The sequence below is a fragment of the Oreochromis niloticus genome, linkage group LG19 (assembly GCF_001858045.2).
Source record: "Oreochromis niloticus isolate F11D_XX linkage group LG19, O_niloticus_UMD_NMBU, whole genome shotgun sequence".
NCBI lineage: Eukaryota > Metazoa > Chordata > Actinopteri > Cichliformes > Cichlidae > Oreochromis > Oreochromis niloticus.
In genome coordinates, this window is record NC_031983.2 from 5,038,033 (window position 1) to 5,056,217 (window position 18,185).

Consider the following 18,185-nt stretch of genomic DNA (forward strand, 5'->3'; position numbering starts at 1 on the left):
GAATAATTCTTTGCTTAAGTACTAGTATATTCATGTTAAAACATCATGTCAAGGACCTGAATTCAAAATTTCTACTGAAAATACAAAAAATATATATCAGCAAAACATACTTAAAGTACACAAAGCACTCAGCCTTCAGACACACTAATTAGTTTTATTATTATTTGATGGTCCAGTAATGGTTAGTCGTTAGTTAGACCATTCTGATACAATTATATTCACTTCTTTAGGCCTTTGTTTGTTTGCTTTTTTCTGAACACCTGGAGCACAGATACCCCTTTTGTCACATCTGCTTTGTTTATTGTATACCTGGGAACCACAAGTTTAATATTTAACTGCTTGTTTTACTTTAAAGGGACATCACGTTTACTATATATATAATCCTAATCTGACAAGTTGAGCTTGATTAGTTTCATTGTAGTTGACAGGTTTATTCAAAGCTTATATATTCATCTGTGAGCTAGGTCAGTGTAGGTTTAGCCTAGCTTAGCATGAAGACCGAAAGGAAAAAAAAAAACGTTAACAAAAATATAAAGAAAGAAAAGTATTCTACTCAAATTACACTTCAATAATTAGATTTCTATATTCCATAAGAACTTTTTTTTTTATCAATTATTAATGATAAAAGCTCAACATTTATCACTGCTATCAGCTAACTCTTTTACTATCATTTTTTCCTGCATATAAGTCATGCTGAAGCTAAGCTACAGTTTGTTATGGAATTACAGAATAAATATCTAGTTTTTTTTATAAGATATGTTTTGTAATTTAACCCGTCTGTTAAATTGTGAGGAGTAATTTACTCATTATGTTGCACTGCTGCTAATTTTCAGGTATTAAACTGTTATTTTTGCTAAATTTTAAAGCACCTTCACCAAAACACCATCACTGCATGGTTGTGACCAGTCACGATGCAAGTGAATACACAAACACACTTTATGAAGTACAGGGTTAATTGACTTGTACTTCATTTAAGCCGTTGTCTTATTTTAAAAAAAGGTATTTTTTAAAAGGTGCTGGAAATGCGAACACTTTTGCTGAATGCCACAATCGCTGCTAACGGCTAATGCTGCTTCTACTACCATCACCCATCTCGTTTCTGCTTTAGTGTCTCGGAGCATCTTTCTGGACTTGCTTCTACGATAAGAAACCTTATTAAAACACTTACATGTCACGTTTTGGTTTTTATTATAAGACTATAAAAATATACAGAAATATAAACAAAGATTGACAACTTTGGAAAAAAAGAATCTTTATTTGGAAACATTATGGAGAGCAAACAAAGAAAAAAAAGATCTTTTAGAGTTTTTCCATTTCTGAAAATCATTTTTATTTACTATAATACAGCGGATGTTAAAAGTCAGTTGGTTTGTACACCGGTGTGATTGGATAAAGGCAGATCTTATTGGGAAAAAAAAGGTAAATTAAAAGAAGAGTCGATTGATTGATGGAAAACTACAGACGAACAACTTAGTCTTATATCATCTAGCAGCTGAACCCCACCCTCCCTCAGCCCTGCCCCCCAGGAAAAACACTCTCACACTCTCTCCCAGCCTCACTTATTCACTTGCTTCAATGTGCCCTTCAAAATGCTCCTCTGTCCAACATCATAAAATCTGTAAAGTAAGGGTTTGGCTTCCGCTCTGAATATTTTCTTCCTCTAACACACCTTTAACCTCATCACTCACATCTCAAAAGAAAATATTTGTCCCATTATAGATGCAGGTCTCCTTCAAAGTGCCCTCTCAATCAGACTTGTGATGAGGTTAGACAGGCGTTTGGCTCCACTCCTTTCCCCTCAGTAAAACTTGTTTTATCTCAAGGTCATATGTGAAACCAATCATCTAAGTTCAGTTAATTGCATAATCGTCCACAATTAAAAACATGACATTTTTAATGTCTAACAGACCAGTTTTTTGAGCACCGACTGAAAAATAACAAGGCTGAATTTCAAGAAGAAAAAACACACTCAACTGAGAATTGCTTTACAAAGCAGTGAGCCATTATGAGGTCTGAAAAGAGTGCAACGAGGACACAGGAGACGGGCGTCCAAAATGGGACAAAACTACATTATATCACTGATTCGTCTCTCAATGCTGACATTCACTGAGGGATAATGCTGGGCTGTAGCACTGGAGAAGGCAGCAGAAAGTGCAGAGAGGAAGTTCATAAAAGTGGGTTAAATTATAAATGAAAGTACTTTTTAAAAGGTTCTTCAAAAAGGCAAAAAAAAGAGAAAAAGTTTATTAAAAGTGAATTAAAAATGACGAGGAGCGCAGCAGCTGCACGTGAGTTGGACATTTTAGTGGAAGTCTCAGGTTCACCACAGTAAAACCCTTTAAAAATAGACATTTTCAGTTCAGTACCTACACCGACATTCACTCTGTGTCCTGCTCGTCAAGCTCACCGACAGTTTTTGGCTGCTGCTTTTAAAATGAGGTTATTTCTGCTGCCTAAAATGTGTTTCTGTCCATCTGAATCCACCATTAACAGGAAGTTTAACCTGCCTTAAACCTGTAGCTGTCATCCTCACAGACAGCGACCACAAATAACACATCTGGCTAGCTTTTTAAACACACACAAAACAAATATTTACATATTATTGTGTATAAATAGATAAACTAATTGAGAGTACCATTAATATAGACTTTATAATTACAGAATACAGAAGCATTTTAGGGGCTGATTTAGGACACGACCTGGAAAGATGTTGTTTTTGGTGCCAATTACATTTCCAAATAAACCAAATTAATATTCAGTTGTTGTTTATAAAACACAACTATATTCTATAAAAATTTAAATGACCTGCACACATATATTTTTGACTTTTGCTGGCATGGCATGTGCAGATTAAAAGTGTGGCTATTTTCTTTATTGTCTCTAACACATCAACAGTAGTGGATGTATTCAGATTTAGCAGTGATCCCCCCGACTACAAAAATAGTTATTTATTAAATACTGTAACTATTATGTAGTACGTAGCATTATTTTATTGGCATATTTTAATTACAAAAAGTGCAATATATACCTTTAAATTGTAATTGTTCACTTCATGAGAATTTTTTTCCAAATTGTTACCAACTTGTACGTTTCCACTCATGGAAAAGCTTAAAAATGATTATTACACAGCAGACAGGAGAACTTGGATCCAGATGGACAGAAGACCAGAAATAAGGAGTTAGATATCCTCCACGGGGCTTTATGTTCAGCACGAGAGGCTTCATTTATGTGCCTCCGTCTCCCTCAGTGTGCCACAGACGAAGAAAGCGATGAGAGATTTTTATTTTTGTGTGTGTGTGTGTGTGTGTGTGTGTTGGACAGGTCAAAGAGGAGTTCAAAACTAACCATCTGTTATCAAACCCACTCCCATCCCCTCCGTAAACACACACGCTCACTCTCTCATTCACACTCACACACCACCCAAACCACAAAGAAATATGATTATAGCTTCTGACAGATTATAGTCCAGTACCCCGTGGTAGTTCACTAAATCAGCAACTTCTGCTGCTGATATTTTTTTTTATATATTTATATATACTTATATATACTTCTTTCCTCTATTTAGGGAAAACTATATAACCAAAAATATGATATTAAGTGTTGATTTCTTGCATGGCGGAAAAAGAACAAATGCCAAAAAAAAAAAAAAAACCCGAAAATGTTTTCTGAAGCGTTCCCCTTAAACCCAAAGAGATTCAGATAAAACAATGCAAATCTGAACAGGAGCTCATTTAGAGTTTCATTTCTTTCTTTTTTTTAACGTTAAAGCTCTTTTTTTTCACTAAGTGGCAAAAACAGAGACATGCAAACTTTTGATTTCAACAAACCAACAGAAACGGGAGAATGAAAAAAAATGGAAATGAAAAGATGTAAAGCATCCTCCAGGAAGTAAGCCCAACATGGAAGACGCCTCCTTGAACCAAACAGAATGCATCGCAACGTAGTGGTTTCCTTATTCATGTGCCATCGTCGAGGGGTTGCCGTCCCTTCCGATTGAGAGGCGGTGCATTAACAGTTTGAGGCTCTATGGAGACACTCGGGAACAGTTAGTGTGAAGAATCGCTCACACGGAGCATCACAAATCCACAAGTCCACATTCTCCGTTTCTTTTTCCCTTCTGAATCCCCTCCTTCCCCATGATGGAAAGGTACAAAGTGGCTGCGATACAAACCACAGGTCAGTTCACACAGATGCACCATCACACACATCATCAGCATCATCACACACAAACACACAAGCTGGGTCGAAATCTGACGTTACAAAAAATATTTTTTTTAAAAAAAAGGAAATAATGGAAAGAAAAAAAGCTAAGCAAACAGACATGAAATTGGCATGTGGACCTTTGACACAAATCGTGCATGTGCTGTCCTTGACGAGGGTCAAAGTTCATGTAGTGGGAAGGGGGTTCTTTCTTTTTTCTTTCTTTTTTTTGTCATTCAGGATTTAAAAGTGAGAGCGCACCCATCTCTCACCTCACCGAAACTGAAAAGCTCTTCTACAAGGCTTTGACTTCATCTCGCGCCCATGAGTGTGTTTGACCTTTAGTGTCTTGTTGATCCCTCCTTCCCTCTTATGAACGGGGTCAAACAAAAGAAGAAGAAATGTTTTCCTGTGCTGAAACCTGCAGGAAGACTGAAATCCTCACAGTCAGCATGTGTGTTAGTCAGGTAGCCGGTCAAGTCAGCTAATGAGTCCGCCAATCAGTCCGTATCAGATTGTTTCACATTTGAGTTGCAGTCGCAGGGATTCAACTTCCCTTTTCTCTTATCTCGGAGCGGGAACGAGGAGGGCGGTGCTTAATAGGGACTTCTGGCCCCCAATGTGCTATTCCGTCGGGGTTAAAGGTAGGAGTGTGTCCCGGGATCCTGAGAGTCTGTGTCTGACCCTGCGGAACGATTAGTGTTGTCACTATGTGCCAAATCAAAGCAGTTCATTCGCCGTTTTCAGCTTCTGTATCATGAAGGGGGGGCAGTCAGATGCAAAAATTAGTTCCAAAAGGTGACGTGCGATTGTAATTCTTTAATCCAGGATTTTCCTCACAGGATGAGCAGGTCTCACAGATTAGGTTTGATCCAACAAATGGTCGATGCGCCTCTAAACCCCCCAAAGCTCATTCAGCTCCAAGTCAATGGCAAACAGCAGCTGATGAATCCCCCGAAAATCAGCGACTAGGTCGTTTTATTTTCCATTTTTATGAGCCCGCCAGCTATTTGTAGAGCAGAGGATGACCTGCAATTGTCAGCCGTAAGCGGCTGGCAGCATGGGCAAACAACCACCCCCCACTTCACTTCCCAGCATGCTCCTCTGGCTCTTATATGAGTGGGTCAGGGGCAGGGTGTGCTGGATCTGCTGTGGCTGCAGGGGGGCGGCAGCTGCAGCGGCAGCAGGGCCTCCACCATGTTGTGGCAGTGCGGGGGCGGTGTCCCTTCGCTGCTGGAGCTCTCGGCCACCTCGCCACCGTGGAAGAAGTAGTCACTCTGTACAATGAAGGACTCGATGACGGCCTGGTTCAGCTTGGTGGTCGACAGCGTGTCCTTGTTCTCGAAGTCGGGCCGCATGAGCGTGGGCCAGAAGCAGATGGACAGATTGTCGGCTGTCATCAGGGTTGTTTTGCTGTGCTGGCTCACTCTGCAGGGGAAGAAAAAGGTTCAAAGTTAAATCAACACTGGAAACAACAGCTCCAGAAAACAGGTGGTCTAAGGTGACAGCATGTAAGGAAATGAAAAATACCTTGAGCTTTTATTTATTCTTTAACTGCTAAAAACATAAGAAAGCAGATAAAAGTTTGCCAGTTAAAGTGGATTCGTGATGTTCATTTCAGGCTCCATATTTTTATTCGTGGAGTCTGGAGTGGCTTAGCATGATTCACAGTTCAAAATAATCCTTATTAATTAAAAAGCCAACTTCCTTCCGACTGACTGCTGCTCATAAACAGAAAGTTTAAACAATAAGTGGGTAGCATAACGGTTTGTCATACTCTGCTTGGTCATTGTACCTTTGTGCAAAATTACCAACGAACCAAAAACCATGCATTGGGATTTTAGCACTCCATGATATTAACACATACTTCGCTATATTCTCTATAAAGTGGGAACAATGTGGGACTCTTATATCACATTTAAATGTATTCAGTTACTTAGTGAGGAGCTATTGCAATATTCAGTAAATTTAGCAAGACCATTCTAACATGATTTATGCCGTTTCACTGCTTTTCACTCATTTAGGGGATAGTCTGGTTCCTTTGAAGTGGGGTTATGTGAGGTACACGTTCACTGTCAGTGTGCTATCTTCAGCAAATGGCAGCAGGCGTGCTCCCAAGCTGACAGGAGCACCGAATGGCACAGGAGCAGAGAAATGTACAGCTGTGAACAGCATCGAATGCAAAAAACCCACTTTTCTGAGGGACTGTTTTTGTCAGTGGAGTTCGGTGCTTATTAAGAGAACGACTTCTTTCTTACTGTGTTTCAAACTTTGACAGCTGCTGTTCCATTAAGCTGAAGTGTTCCTTTAAACTTCAAGATATTATTTGCTGGTTTACTAGTGCAGTGTAGCGAATGGTGCTGGAGACATGGATAAAAGCCACATTCTGTGAAGGAGTGACGACATCAATCAGCATGAGGAATATCTGCACTTATCGATGCATTCCTATTTTAATGTCTTATTTCCAGCTTTTGCTTCATGTTGTATGAATTTTGTGGGCTTATTGTTATCCTTTGTTATGCATTGCTTGCTCTTTATTTTCTCTTTTTTAATTTTCAACCATCTGTGTCGCAGAAACTGTCAATTCATCACAACTCGTGTCCTCCCCAACTTAATTTTTTGGATTTGCATGTCGTTGCCCAGCTTCAGAGTGACTTCATTTCAGCACTTGGTAGAAAAACCGTCCCTCTTAAAGCTGCTCTGCAGTCTGTGTCTGTTCACCATCATCCTGTGTTGCAGCTACAGGCTGTAATAGTCTCTCATCTCGTGTCTCGCTTAATGTTAGGTCACCTTGTCCGCCCCTTATATTAGTCATGGGTGTTGTTTAGAATTTCATTTCATGTCAGACATTTTCCCTCTTTATTTATGTCACAGGATAACACTGCTGTTTAATTCTAATGTGTTCAGGTCCTCTCATATGACTCTGACCCTGTGAAACTTGTGTTTTGGCTTCTATTTTTTTAAGTCTTGCCCACAAACACCAAACCATGAAGAAGCTCTAAAAATACAAAAATACTCTTGCATGACGACCAATGAACCTCAAAGCTCTGAGAGAAATGTTGCTGCTGTGTCTACATTAATAGGGCTTGCTCTTTAAGTAAAAGCTAACAAATTAAGTAATGATCACTGGATGTCAACAAAACTAACACAGAACCAGAGAAGAAGACAAACATTTTACTCCTGTGTGTTTTATCCGTTGACTGTAGCGCTGCCATTCGCTAGATGTCATCTCTGACCATGTCCTGTCAGTCATGGCCGATATTTGGCACAAAATCAAACCAGGCTTTAACTTTGCTTGATGTTTCAGAGTGATTTATATTCATTCTACATCTGCAAAGTATGTAGACATTTGCTAAGAAATAATTAGCATTCAGTCGCTGCAGCAGTTACAAAGTACAGCTGTGGTCTCAACTCAAAGTAAGTCAAAATTATATCTGCAAGCGGCTCTTTTCAAGTTTAAGCGATGCGTTCACTGTCACCACAGGTATACAGGCATTTTGACTTTGAAGCTTGCAAGCATTAAAAACTCTAAAAAAAAAACCATGCATAAAGAACATCACACACGCGAGTGAATGTACTCTGTGTGCGTGTGTGTGTGTGTGTGTTGCCTTTCATTTTTACCTGTTGAGGTGTGTGATGATGTATTTGAAGACCTGGTAGTTGACGGGAGGAAACTTTTTCACAATCTCCCGCAGTGCCTGCAGACGCTCCATGTAGTCCATGATTTCTAACACACACACACGCACACACACAGACACACGCACACAGAGGGAGAAAAGACACAGAGCGTTTTACATTTTACACACAGTCTCTCTTGGGAAAGGAAATTATACTCCATGGAAAACAAAAGGCTGAAACGCTGCCAAAAGCAGCTCCCACGCTGTGCACAAACAATACACACACAACCACACACACAACAACACTAAACCTTGTGGGCAGAAATAAAACTAGCCTTCCCTGTATAAGGTCTGACTCTGCACTGGTTAAGACAAAACAGATCAGATTTTGCAGATTAGGAAAACAAACATTTGTTCTCAACTGTTCAGATTTCAGGAGAGAGAAAAAGAAAAACAGCATCTGATTAAAGACCCAGTAATCATAATTGAGGCACAGAGCTGGGCAAAAAACACACTGGGCAGCAGCAGTTTCCCTCCCATATGTTCAATAATTCTTCACTGTCACCTGCTTGAGCTATTATTTGTTGCAAGATGTTATGTCTCATTACCCAGACAGGTTTGATGACTAACCATAGCTGTCACAGAAGCTTATCATCAGATGCAGCAGGGACCACACAGTTATTTATTAGATCAATGTGCAATTTAAGCGATTTCAAACCACAGCCTCCTTTTTGAAGGAATTTCCTGAACTTTCCACAGTATCAATCAATTCCTTCTTTTGATTCCGCCTCATTTTTTATTTTGTCTTTCTGACTTCAGCAAAGTTGAAAAGATCAGCCACTGTGGAGTGATTACCTACACGGGCATCTACGGATTCATTTTGTATCAGGAAATCAAATATCAGCAATTTGTCTGATACCCGATAAGTTCACGCCACAGAGCTGTCAAACTGATTCGTCTGCAAAGACATGTCATTAACAATGGCAATTCAATGAAACAGAGACAAATTATTATTGCTATTATATAACCAAGTATAACAGAGACCAATCAGTTGAGAAAACGTATGACAGTTTAGAGACTGATGAGACTCCAATGGCGGTGCTATGATGAAGCCTGTATGTTAGTGAGGCTGTAAGGCTTCCCCTGGATCACAACATGCCTTTGGAGTACAACTGTACTCATCATCAGGCATCATTACCATAAAGTGTAAGGCAATAAGTTTATCTTCTTTTTTTTCTGACAATATGTCAAACAAAAGTATTTATTATTATTGAGTAAATTAAACTGCAATTAAAGGGACTGCTGAAAAAATGTTTCATTAGGATGATGGTGATTTTCTAAAAACTCTTTGATAGGATGCCAAAAAGGAAGAACCTGAAACTCTGGTTACAAATGAACTTCCTTTCTGCACAGCAGGAGGAAATGTTGATAAATCATTTGTGTAGACGTGAGACAAAGGAAGAGAGAAGGGGATGACGTATAGCACAGGTCCTCAGCTGGAACACACAACTACACAGAACATTTGTATGCCTTAAACATTAGGCTTCAGAATGCCCTGCTTCTTTGCGTTTTCCCACAAAATTCCTAAATGGAAAGACACTGTGTTTGTTCACTACATGATGCATATCTTTGGATTCTTGACTGCATCATTAAAAGAGAACAGTCTGGGAAAGTGTGACTTTAAAAACAAAAAAAAAGGCAATCATTTAGCATCAGACCCTTATCTGGTTTAGTTAAATGTTAAATTTGATTGGGGGAAAAACTAAAAATTAACAAGTAACAAGAAAGATCCTGCTATATTCCTAGAAGGTAATTTGTCTGTCAAATTCTTCAGTATTCCACAGCCTCTCCAGGGAATGCATCACTTTCCTGCCGGCGAATGCTCGATGGAGCTGAAACGCTCCACTTACTTATTAAATATTTAAAGAGCAGATGTGAAATAAGAGCTTCTACCTTTGGATTGTCATAACAAGGCTGCTTCAACAAAACCCCTGCCTTTCCTATCTGGAATATTCTCCAGGATATTCCAGACATTCCAGGACCAGCAGGACGCCATTTATATTTGTAGACACAAACGTAAAGGCCAACGTGTACCAATGCACAGATTTATTCATCCTGCACGCCATCAATCATCCTAACGAGGAGCCAACGGGAGCCTTTGACCCTCTAATGGCTGGAAGAGGTTAAAGGTCGTTAAATGAATGCAGTCACAGCTCGACACAGTACACCACGGGACCGATATAACGACCGACTCCAGCTTTTATTAAATATATATCAGCCTGACAGCATCTCACAATGTATTTGGTTCAATAAGGCGATAAAGCTCAGTGTGCACGTGTGTTTAGCCGAAGCTTTGATGATCCCCATCGGGAAAAGACCCTGCTGCTACAGGAAGCTATTGTCGTTGTTATTGTTGTTACAGAATGAAAATAAATAAAAGGATTATTAAAAATATGCTGAACAGAAAAGGCAGAAAGCCAAAATCAACTTTAGAACTGACTAGAAAAAACTAACACAGTTTCCATTACATGAGAAATTAGTGCAGCAGTTTGCAGTTTTGCCTGGATCAGCTTCAAAGGCTAAGTGTTTATTTACAGTTATATGTATTGTATGGCATTGTTTATGTTCACAGTCTTTTATTTCCTTCTCTGATTACAATGTTTGGAACTTTTCCATGTGTCTTGATTCACTCTGTTATCACACCTATTCACATGACCTGAAACCAGCAACAACAAAAGCCTGATTCAGGCTCCAGGATAAGTACACTGGTGTCAAACCTGCTCGACGAGTTAGTTACCCTCCTGATGGAAATATACTGTCGTGTTTAACTGCTCCAAGTTTAAAGAAACAGACAGGAAGGAGGCACCTCAAACTAGACCTTAGTCACGTAAGGAGCAAAAAAAAAAGAAAGAGAAAGTAAGAGAAGAAGAGCTGATTTAAACGATTACCAACTATCAGTTATTTTCCTGGTCAATAATTTGTATATAAATCCTGAAGTTTCCCATTAAAGATGCTGACCAGAAGCTCTGGTTCCTGCTCTATACCAGTCATTTTCTAGAGAAGAAAAACCAGCACCACCCTCCATCTTTCTTCTTCTGTCAGTCTATGAGACTTTTACAGTTCTCCTTGTGTCTAATTTTGGCTCGTTAATCTGCTGGAGTCAGCCTGATGGTTTCAGCACTCTGTTTCAGTATTATAGACACACAAGCGACACACACACACACACACACACACACACACACACAGGACGTCTGACAGCATCCTGGGCCTGAAAAAGCCTCTTAAAAGTGAATGATGTGACTCAAAGCTCTAAGCATGTGGAAACACAACTCAACTTCTGCAGCATTAAGGCCAGCTGCTACAGCAGACAAGAGGTTAAAAGTAGAGCCTGACTGATTGGACTGAGGACTGTTAAGGCCGATACTGATATTTGGCAATTTAATATGGCAGGCCTCTGGTGGGAAAACTATGCAACATCAACACTCATTACATGGTTAAAGGGTGTTTCTCCAGTCTTCTCTCAACTTTTTCATTTTTTAACTGCATGCATGTGCCTTTAGCGTGGTATGACTTTATGTTATTCGCAATAGCACAATAACTCAAACGTTTGAAGGAATTCTGATCAAACTTTTTAGGGGTGTAGGTAGAGTGCTTCTTGTTTATTTTGAGGCTATGGTGTCATTTTACTCTAACGTATCACATTTGAGTTGTAAGAGGGTAAAGGAATATTCCAGCATGCTGCCGCCCAGTGAAGATAACCCTCCATTCACTATTTTGACTTTTACAACCACAGTTTCATCTCCTTAAGTCTTTTGGTTGTAGCAAAACATGAACTCAGATGTCTCTGTTTAACGTCATTACATAATTTCGTAAGTGTTTAACAATTCCTTTAACTTAAAAGTTGCATCAAAACTGAAGTTTTTAATATGTTTGTCTGGGTGTTTTTGCTATCAGGGCTTACAACATTACAGTTCATGACTCGGGCGTGTGTTCATTCTTACTTGCGGCCTCCACCAGCTCTGGGTGCAGGCTGTAGGGGATCAGCGGATCAGGCAGGTCAGCAAAGAAAGCCTTCAGCGCTCCAGCAACGGCATTCACCGCCACATCCATCGCCACAAAGTCAATACTGTGATCTACAGGGAGAGGGAGGGAGAGAGAGAAAAGAGGCTCAACAGCACATTCGCAAGGTCACTCTGTTTCTGAAGCTTGTTCTGTAGCATTCGTTTCATCCTCTGCATCACAAACAGGAAAACAGCAAAACAACTCCACCCACACGCAGCTTCTGGTTAATACGTTCAACTCACTGTCCTCTAAAGTCTCCCTTTAGGACCTTACAAACACTTAAAGCATTCTCCTTAAATCATTTGTCGATGTGCTCAGCACATTTGTTCTTTTCCTTGCTGTTGTAGCATCAAATGGCATTTTTCTGCACAGAAGACTGCCAACCCAGTTCTCCAGCCCTGTTCTTAGAAAGTATGAATCACATCCTTCCCATTTGATCTTTTCTACACAATAAAGGGAAACAGCAAAGCACCCCCATATACAACGCTATGTCATTTAAATATGCATGTGTGACATTATCTTATTATGATATTCTGATCTAGTTCCCTCGAGTGTAATCTCATTCAAATTTATTCACGTGTGGCACAACTTGTTGTTTTTCTGGAAGGGAAACTGTTTATGATTACAAGCAAAAACAACAACAGTATCTGGCATCACTGGAGTAAAAATCCATTATAACCTATTAGAATATTGTAATTTAGGGACTGCATGGTAGCGTCTGTATGGAATGTATAGAAGCGACCAACTGATTGCTGAGGTAAGACTATGGTTAGATAACCTGTATTTATCACCCTGTCATTTGTCAGTCAATGTTATTACTTTATTTTTCAAGTGGAATTGGTTGTTGATTCAATCGCCTGAGATTAGTTGACCTTAGTACCCATCTGCCAGACGTTGCTAACGGATACTTCACCTGTCATCATTACAAGCTGCTCAAGATCAATCCCACAGTCTCTGGTCACCACAACATTACCAGTGTACGTATGTGAACCTAAAAAGCTGTGTTGGTGTTTCTTGCTTTAACAAAAGACTATTCGTGCAATAACATTTTAGTAAGCCAATTCAAATACAAATTAATATGTAGCACACTTCTGCACTGCAAAGCATGAAAATAAATATGTAACATGTTATGTGACAAACGGGTAAAATGGCCTGTATTTGTATAGCGCTTTAGCGGGTAGAAGACAATGAGAGGCATTTATCTGGGTATTTCAGAGGAGCTGGCTGTGGTTCATGTTTCGTCGTCTGTTAAAGAATGCTAAAAAACAAGATGTGCTAGCAGCTTGTTATTAGTTAACCAACAGTATCCTTCCTTTGAACACTCAGCTTTTAAGCTCAGGGCTTAGCGATGACACAAACTCCATACGAACTGCTTTTCTGGACTAGATGACCATCGTTTGAAATGGAGGGAGGTGATCTGGACATCTATGGCTACATATTCAATGGTTAGGGGGAACAGATGGCAAAATTACATCCCAGAGACACTTTCAGCCACACAGATGTGTAAACTGTCTCTGAAACTAAGCCTGTTATATGCATGTTAAGCCTGAGCGCGGAGCAGATTTGTGGATCCGGGACCAATAACGTGCGCTTGTGTCCTCACATACGAGTCAAACAGGATTTTGCTGGGTCAATGTTTCAGTTTGAAAGGATATTAAAGAGCCTGTCAGTTGTGGTGATGCAGCAGTGAGGCCCACAGCTCAGTTTTTGTGTCCGAGCAGGAGAACAGAGCTCCTCTCTGATCACAGCTAACAGAGGTTATCATGAGTGTGTCTGGAGGCACAGAGAGCCGAGTGTTTCTCTGATGGAGCAGCAGGACTGGAACAGAATACACGGCCAGCTCATGAAAGCTTTTTCTTGCTCTGTTATTTCTGATGAGAGAGAATGGATGCTTCAGCTCCATCACTTTTTAATTTCTGTTTCATTCACAAATCAGAGGAGAAAAAAAAAGTGGCTTGGGTCCACACACCGATGCCAGCTTTCTCATTAACCCAGGGTAAAAATACTCTGTAATGACAGTTCAAAGGAGATACGTGGAGAAAGAAAAATGCGTATTGCTTGCTGTTATGACACTCAGCAACAGCCAAATGACGTTTGGAAGGAGGGGAAACGGTGAGAAAAAGGACAGAGCCCTAAGGTAACGCGACAGCTGTCACAGTGAATCTGAACGCATGCTGACAAACACGTTGAGCTAGAAACACTTGAAGGAAATGGAGAGCATTGAGCAACAGAGGGATATAAACAACAGGAAATGCACAAATGAATTTAGGAAGGACAGGGTGGGAAAGGAGGAGTCGAGTGAAGGAGGTGAGCAAAGGAAGGAATTTCAAAACAAAAAGATGGTGGCAACCACCAGAGCCTCAGCCTCCTAGTAGATACACGTCATCTTAAATGGATATCAGCTATATACAATTACTATTTACATTACCACTGGACTTTAACGTTACTTTAATGTTTTTTAATATGAAATAATCATAGAATAACCAAGGATATGCTCGAGCTCTTCTCCTGAACAGGGGACCAGAAGAAACATAGCGCAGAAAAAAATTAAGAAATGCTGAAATGATTCAATAATCAGTGCATGCTTCATCTCAGTCAAGTCTCCATATTTCAGCACCTGGCTATAAAATGCCTGACGCTGCTGACCATGTGCTGGTGATTTCTGCCTGTGGTGACTTTATTTATACTAACAGCCCGTTTGGCAGCTCCCCAACCATCATGAGCAGTTTCGACTGTACTCCACAGGGCATGTGTTTCTCTTTAAGCACTTCTGCTGCGTGGTCAGGTTTGGAATCGGTCTTCTGGAGTTTTCTCTTTGGGTTAAATATACTGCACACATCACACGTGCGCTGCTTGATTCTGGAAATGTTTTCCAAAGAACTCCCAGGTTCTTAAAACGGCAAGATTTAAGTTTATGGGAAAATAATTTTGAAACACATTCTGTGAAACTAATAAAGACTGTTTGCGTCCATGCTTTGAAAATCCAGCTATGCATGCTCTTTCTTCAGATTTCTTAATAGTTAAATATGTATTCATAGGTCTATTACTACTACTACAAGCATGTGTCTGTGCAGATGAGTGTTTTACCTTGATCGAACTGTTTCTGAATGTTGTCCTGGTCTGTCTTGTTCCCACTGACGCGATACAGGCCCTCTGTCGTCAGACCTGGAAACACATACAGCCATTTTCAGCAACAGCTCTAATGGACTTCATTCATGTGGACTTAAAGCAGCATTAAACACACAAAAAAACTGTTAAAGTGCCTGAGCTGAAACAGATGGGCCAACAGAAGCACTGTTTCATCTAATGTGGTTTTCCACATTAAAACATACTGAGAGTATTTGGACTTAAAGCTAAAAACTATGTCCTCTTTCTAGGATTTCAAAGCCTCTAATAATATTCACATTAGACATGTTACATTTAATTAGAACTTTTCTTTTATTTCTTTTTTAAAATGCTTGTAAATGCTTGTTATGACGTTGGTTATGATGTAATTAGGCCACAAGCTGCAGAAAGAAAAACAAAAAGACGTCTCACTTCATAGGAAACATTTGCTCTGAACAATGGGGGAGAACAGCGCTGCAGAAACAACCAGAGACATATATTCCATCGCAATCTCCTGAAACCAGAGGCAGCAAATACTATACAGCTGTAGTTAATCCACAAAAGGTAGATCAAAGGAGAAAAGTGAGAAAACGGAAAGAAACTTTAGTTGGAGTGCATTTTGTTAAAGGCGGCATTTACACCTTTCTCCATTTCTTGTCAAACATACACTCACCAGTGACTTCATTAGTTACACTCTGCTAGTATCTTGCCTTTACAGCCAGCATACATTCAACAGCGTGCTGGAACATTCCACAGAGATTACGGTCTGTGTTGACATGATAGCATCACATAGTTGCTGCAGATCTTAACATCTGAATGATTCATCAAACCAGGCGAGGTTTTCTGATCCTCTGTTGTCCAGATTTGATGAGGCTGTGAGAACTGTAGCCAAGATTTCCTGTTCTTAGCTGATACAAGTAGGACCAGGTGTGGTCATCTGCTCCTGTAGTCCATCTGCTTCAAGGTTTGATAACCTGGTTGTAACAAGTGGATATTTGAGTTACTGTTACCTTCCTGTCAGCTCGAAGCAGTTTGGCTACTCTCCTCTGACATCAAAAAGGCATTTTTGAACACACTCCCTGAATATTTTCTCTTTTCCTCTGTAAACCCTAGAGATGGCTGTGTGGAGAATTCCCAGTAGACCAGTAGTTTATGAAATACTCATACCAGTTTGTCTGGCACCAACAACCATGCCATGTTCGACGTAAATTAAATCAGCTTTCTTCCTCAATCCATGTGTAACTACATAAAACTGCTGCTGCAATGTGATTGGGTAATTAGATATTTGCATTAAATGTCAGCTGAACATGACACACACAGCGAGATTTAGTCAAAAATATGACAAGTTGTGGCCCACCCACACTATGTTATTCATTATTAGGCATCAGAAAATATACATCACATATACTGCAAGTATATGTATGTGTGTGCAAGTATAAATTATGACCTGTAGTCTTCAGAAATGACAAATTCAACAGTGTGAGACCAATTTGAGATGAATAACATCACAGAAAATCGTAGTGCAACATGAGCACCAGTCAGCCAAAGCAGCAACAGCTAGATCAACAATTTTGCTTGCAGACTTCAGCTGGTCTGAGAGCAGCTTTTGTTAAAACCTCAGACCATAAATATCGCAGCCAGCTGGCACCTGACAGCTGATCTCAGACCAGCACATACGGAGACAGAGTGTCTTAATTAGAGCAATAATGTGTGTTCTGCCTGCAGGGACGAACACACACACACACACAGACACACACACATGCATGTATACTGCAGTGTGGATGACCTTGCAGCAGCCACTACACAAAAACTACTGTCGTGTGTGTGTGTGTGTGCTGTGTGCTGTGTCCCTGCAGAGGCAGTTAAGCAGAGACAGTATTATGTAAATTCAGCTTTAATGGATTCAAGTAAATCGTGTCAACTGTGAGCAAGTGTGGATGTGCATGCGTGTGTCCGCTTGTACGCATGCATTGATCTGCACCTTTCAGCGTTTTTGTTAAAAATGTATGCATGCTTGTGTTGACTCAGGTGTGTGACATGTGGTAACTCTTAAATTAATAACACAAATTGTAGTGATTGTGCCAAATCACCACAGCCTAATCAGCAACCCACTCGACCTAATTTGTGCATGCATGAGTGTATACGTGTGTGTGTGTGTGTGTGTGTGTGTGTGTGTGTGTGTGTGTGTGTGTGTGTGTGTTCACACAGACAGCGTGATGTATAAGCTCAGTAAATAGAGTGGGTGGAAAAGCTCAAATATGTTCTGCTGCTGCACCTTCAATGTGCTCCAATTACTATATTTGTGAGGACTCACTTAGACCTCCACATTACAACTCAAAGCTTCGACCTTCAGCATGATGACACACTGTTGTGAAATAAATTACATGGTAGAGCAACGCCTCGTCCGAATGTTTCTCTGAGTCACAGCCATATAACTCCTATGCAGACGCTGGGTGTTCCTGATCTGCTTCTCTGCACTTAACGCACATTAACTTGGCAGCGACACATCAGACTTTCATGTTTCACAGAAAACTGAACATTGAAACACTGACCAAAAAGCACAAAACTGGAAAGATGATGGTTTCTGAAGTGGAATTTTAATGGTTCAGAACATGAAATGAGCTAAAAAGCTCTCAAAGTTCTATGTGACTATTTACCGAAGCCATTTATGTCAATGAGGTTTTAGTCAAGGTTGACAGGATCGCAACTTTACATGTTTTTCCCTTCACTCTTGGATATGGAAGCATAAGTTTTGGGTTATACTTCTTAAATTCTGCAATCCAAAAAATTAATCATGAATAGCAAATTAGCATCAGCATTGTTAGCATTTACCATTACTGACGTCTCTTATTGACAGCATGAAGCATTTCTACTCTGGATGTGTTCTTTCTTGTAAAACAACACCTGCACATCACCACTGAGGATTTTAAATCCAACAATCAAGATGTGATTGAAGTACAGACTTTCAGTTTAATTCAAGGAGGAGTTTACTAAACAAATTGGTTAGGAATAACAGCAATTTTTATACACATTCCCACATTTAATTGGACTCACAATTAATCAGACAATTGGCAAACAGTTTGATGGCCAGGTGTGCCTGTTCCCTTGTTATTTCATGAGAAATGAAGCAGATATAATATCTTAAGTTGATTCAAACTGCTGAATTTTGTAGTTTTTCTCTGTTATTTCTAATATGAGACC

At 39.9% G+C, this 18,185-nt stretch overlaps 1 protein-coding gene across 2 annotated transcripts in view; it reads right to left on the minus strand.

Moving 5' to 3' along the window:
* Window positions 1–1,235: 1,235 nt before the first annotated feature.
* The window catches only part of arhgap5 (Rho GTPase activating protein 5), a 51,717-nt gene continuing 34,767 nt past the window's right edge, over window positions 1,236–18,185 (minus strand). For both annotated transcript variants that reach the window (XM_005455938.4, XM_003451201.5), the window contains exons 4-7: window positions 14,967–15,044; window positions 11,819–11,950; window positions 7,822–7,927; window positions 1,236–5,628 (exon numbers count right to left, since the gene is read on the minus strand). In XM_005455938.4, coding sequence (XP_005455995.2) covers window positions 5,325–5,628; window positions 7,822–7,927; window positions 11,819–11,950; window positions 14,967–15,044 — 620 coding nt within the window. In that variant the 3' untranslated portion in view covers window positions 1,236–5,324. The remainder of the gene's footprint in view (window positions 5,629–7,821; window positions 7,928–11,818; window positions 11,951–14,966; window positions 15,045–18,185) is intronic.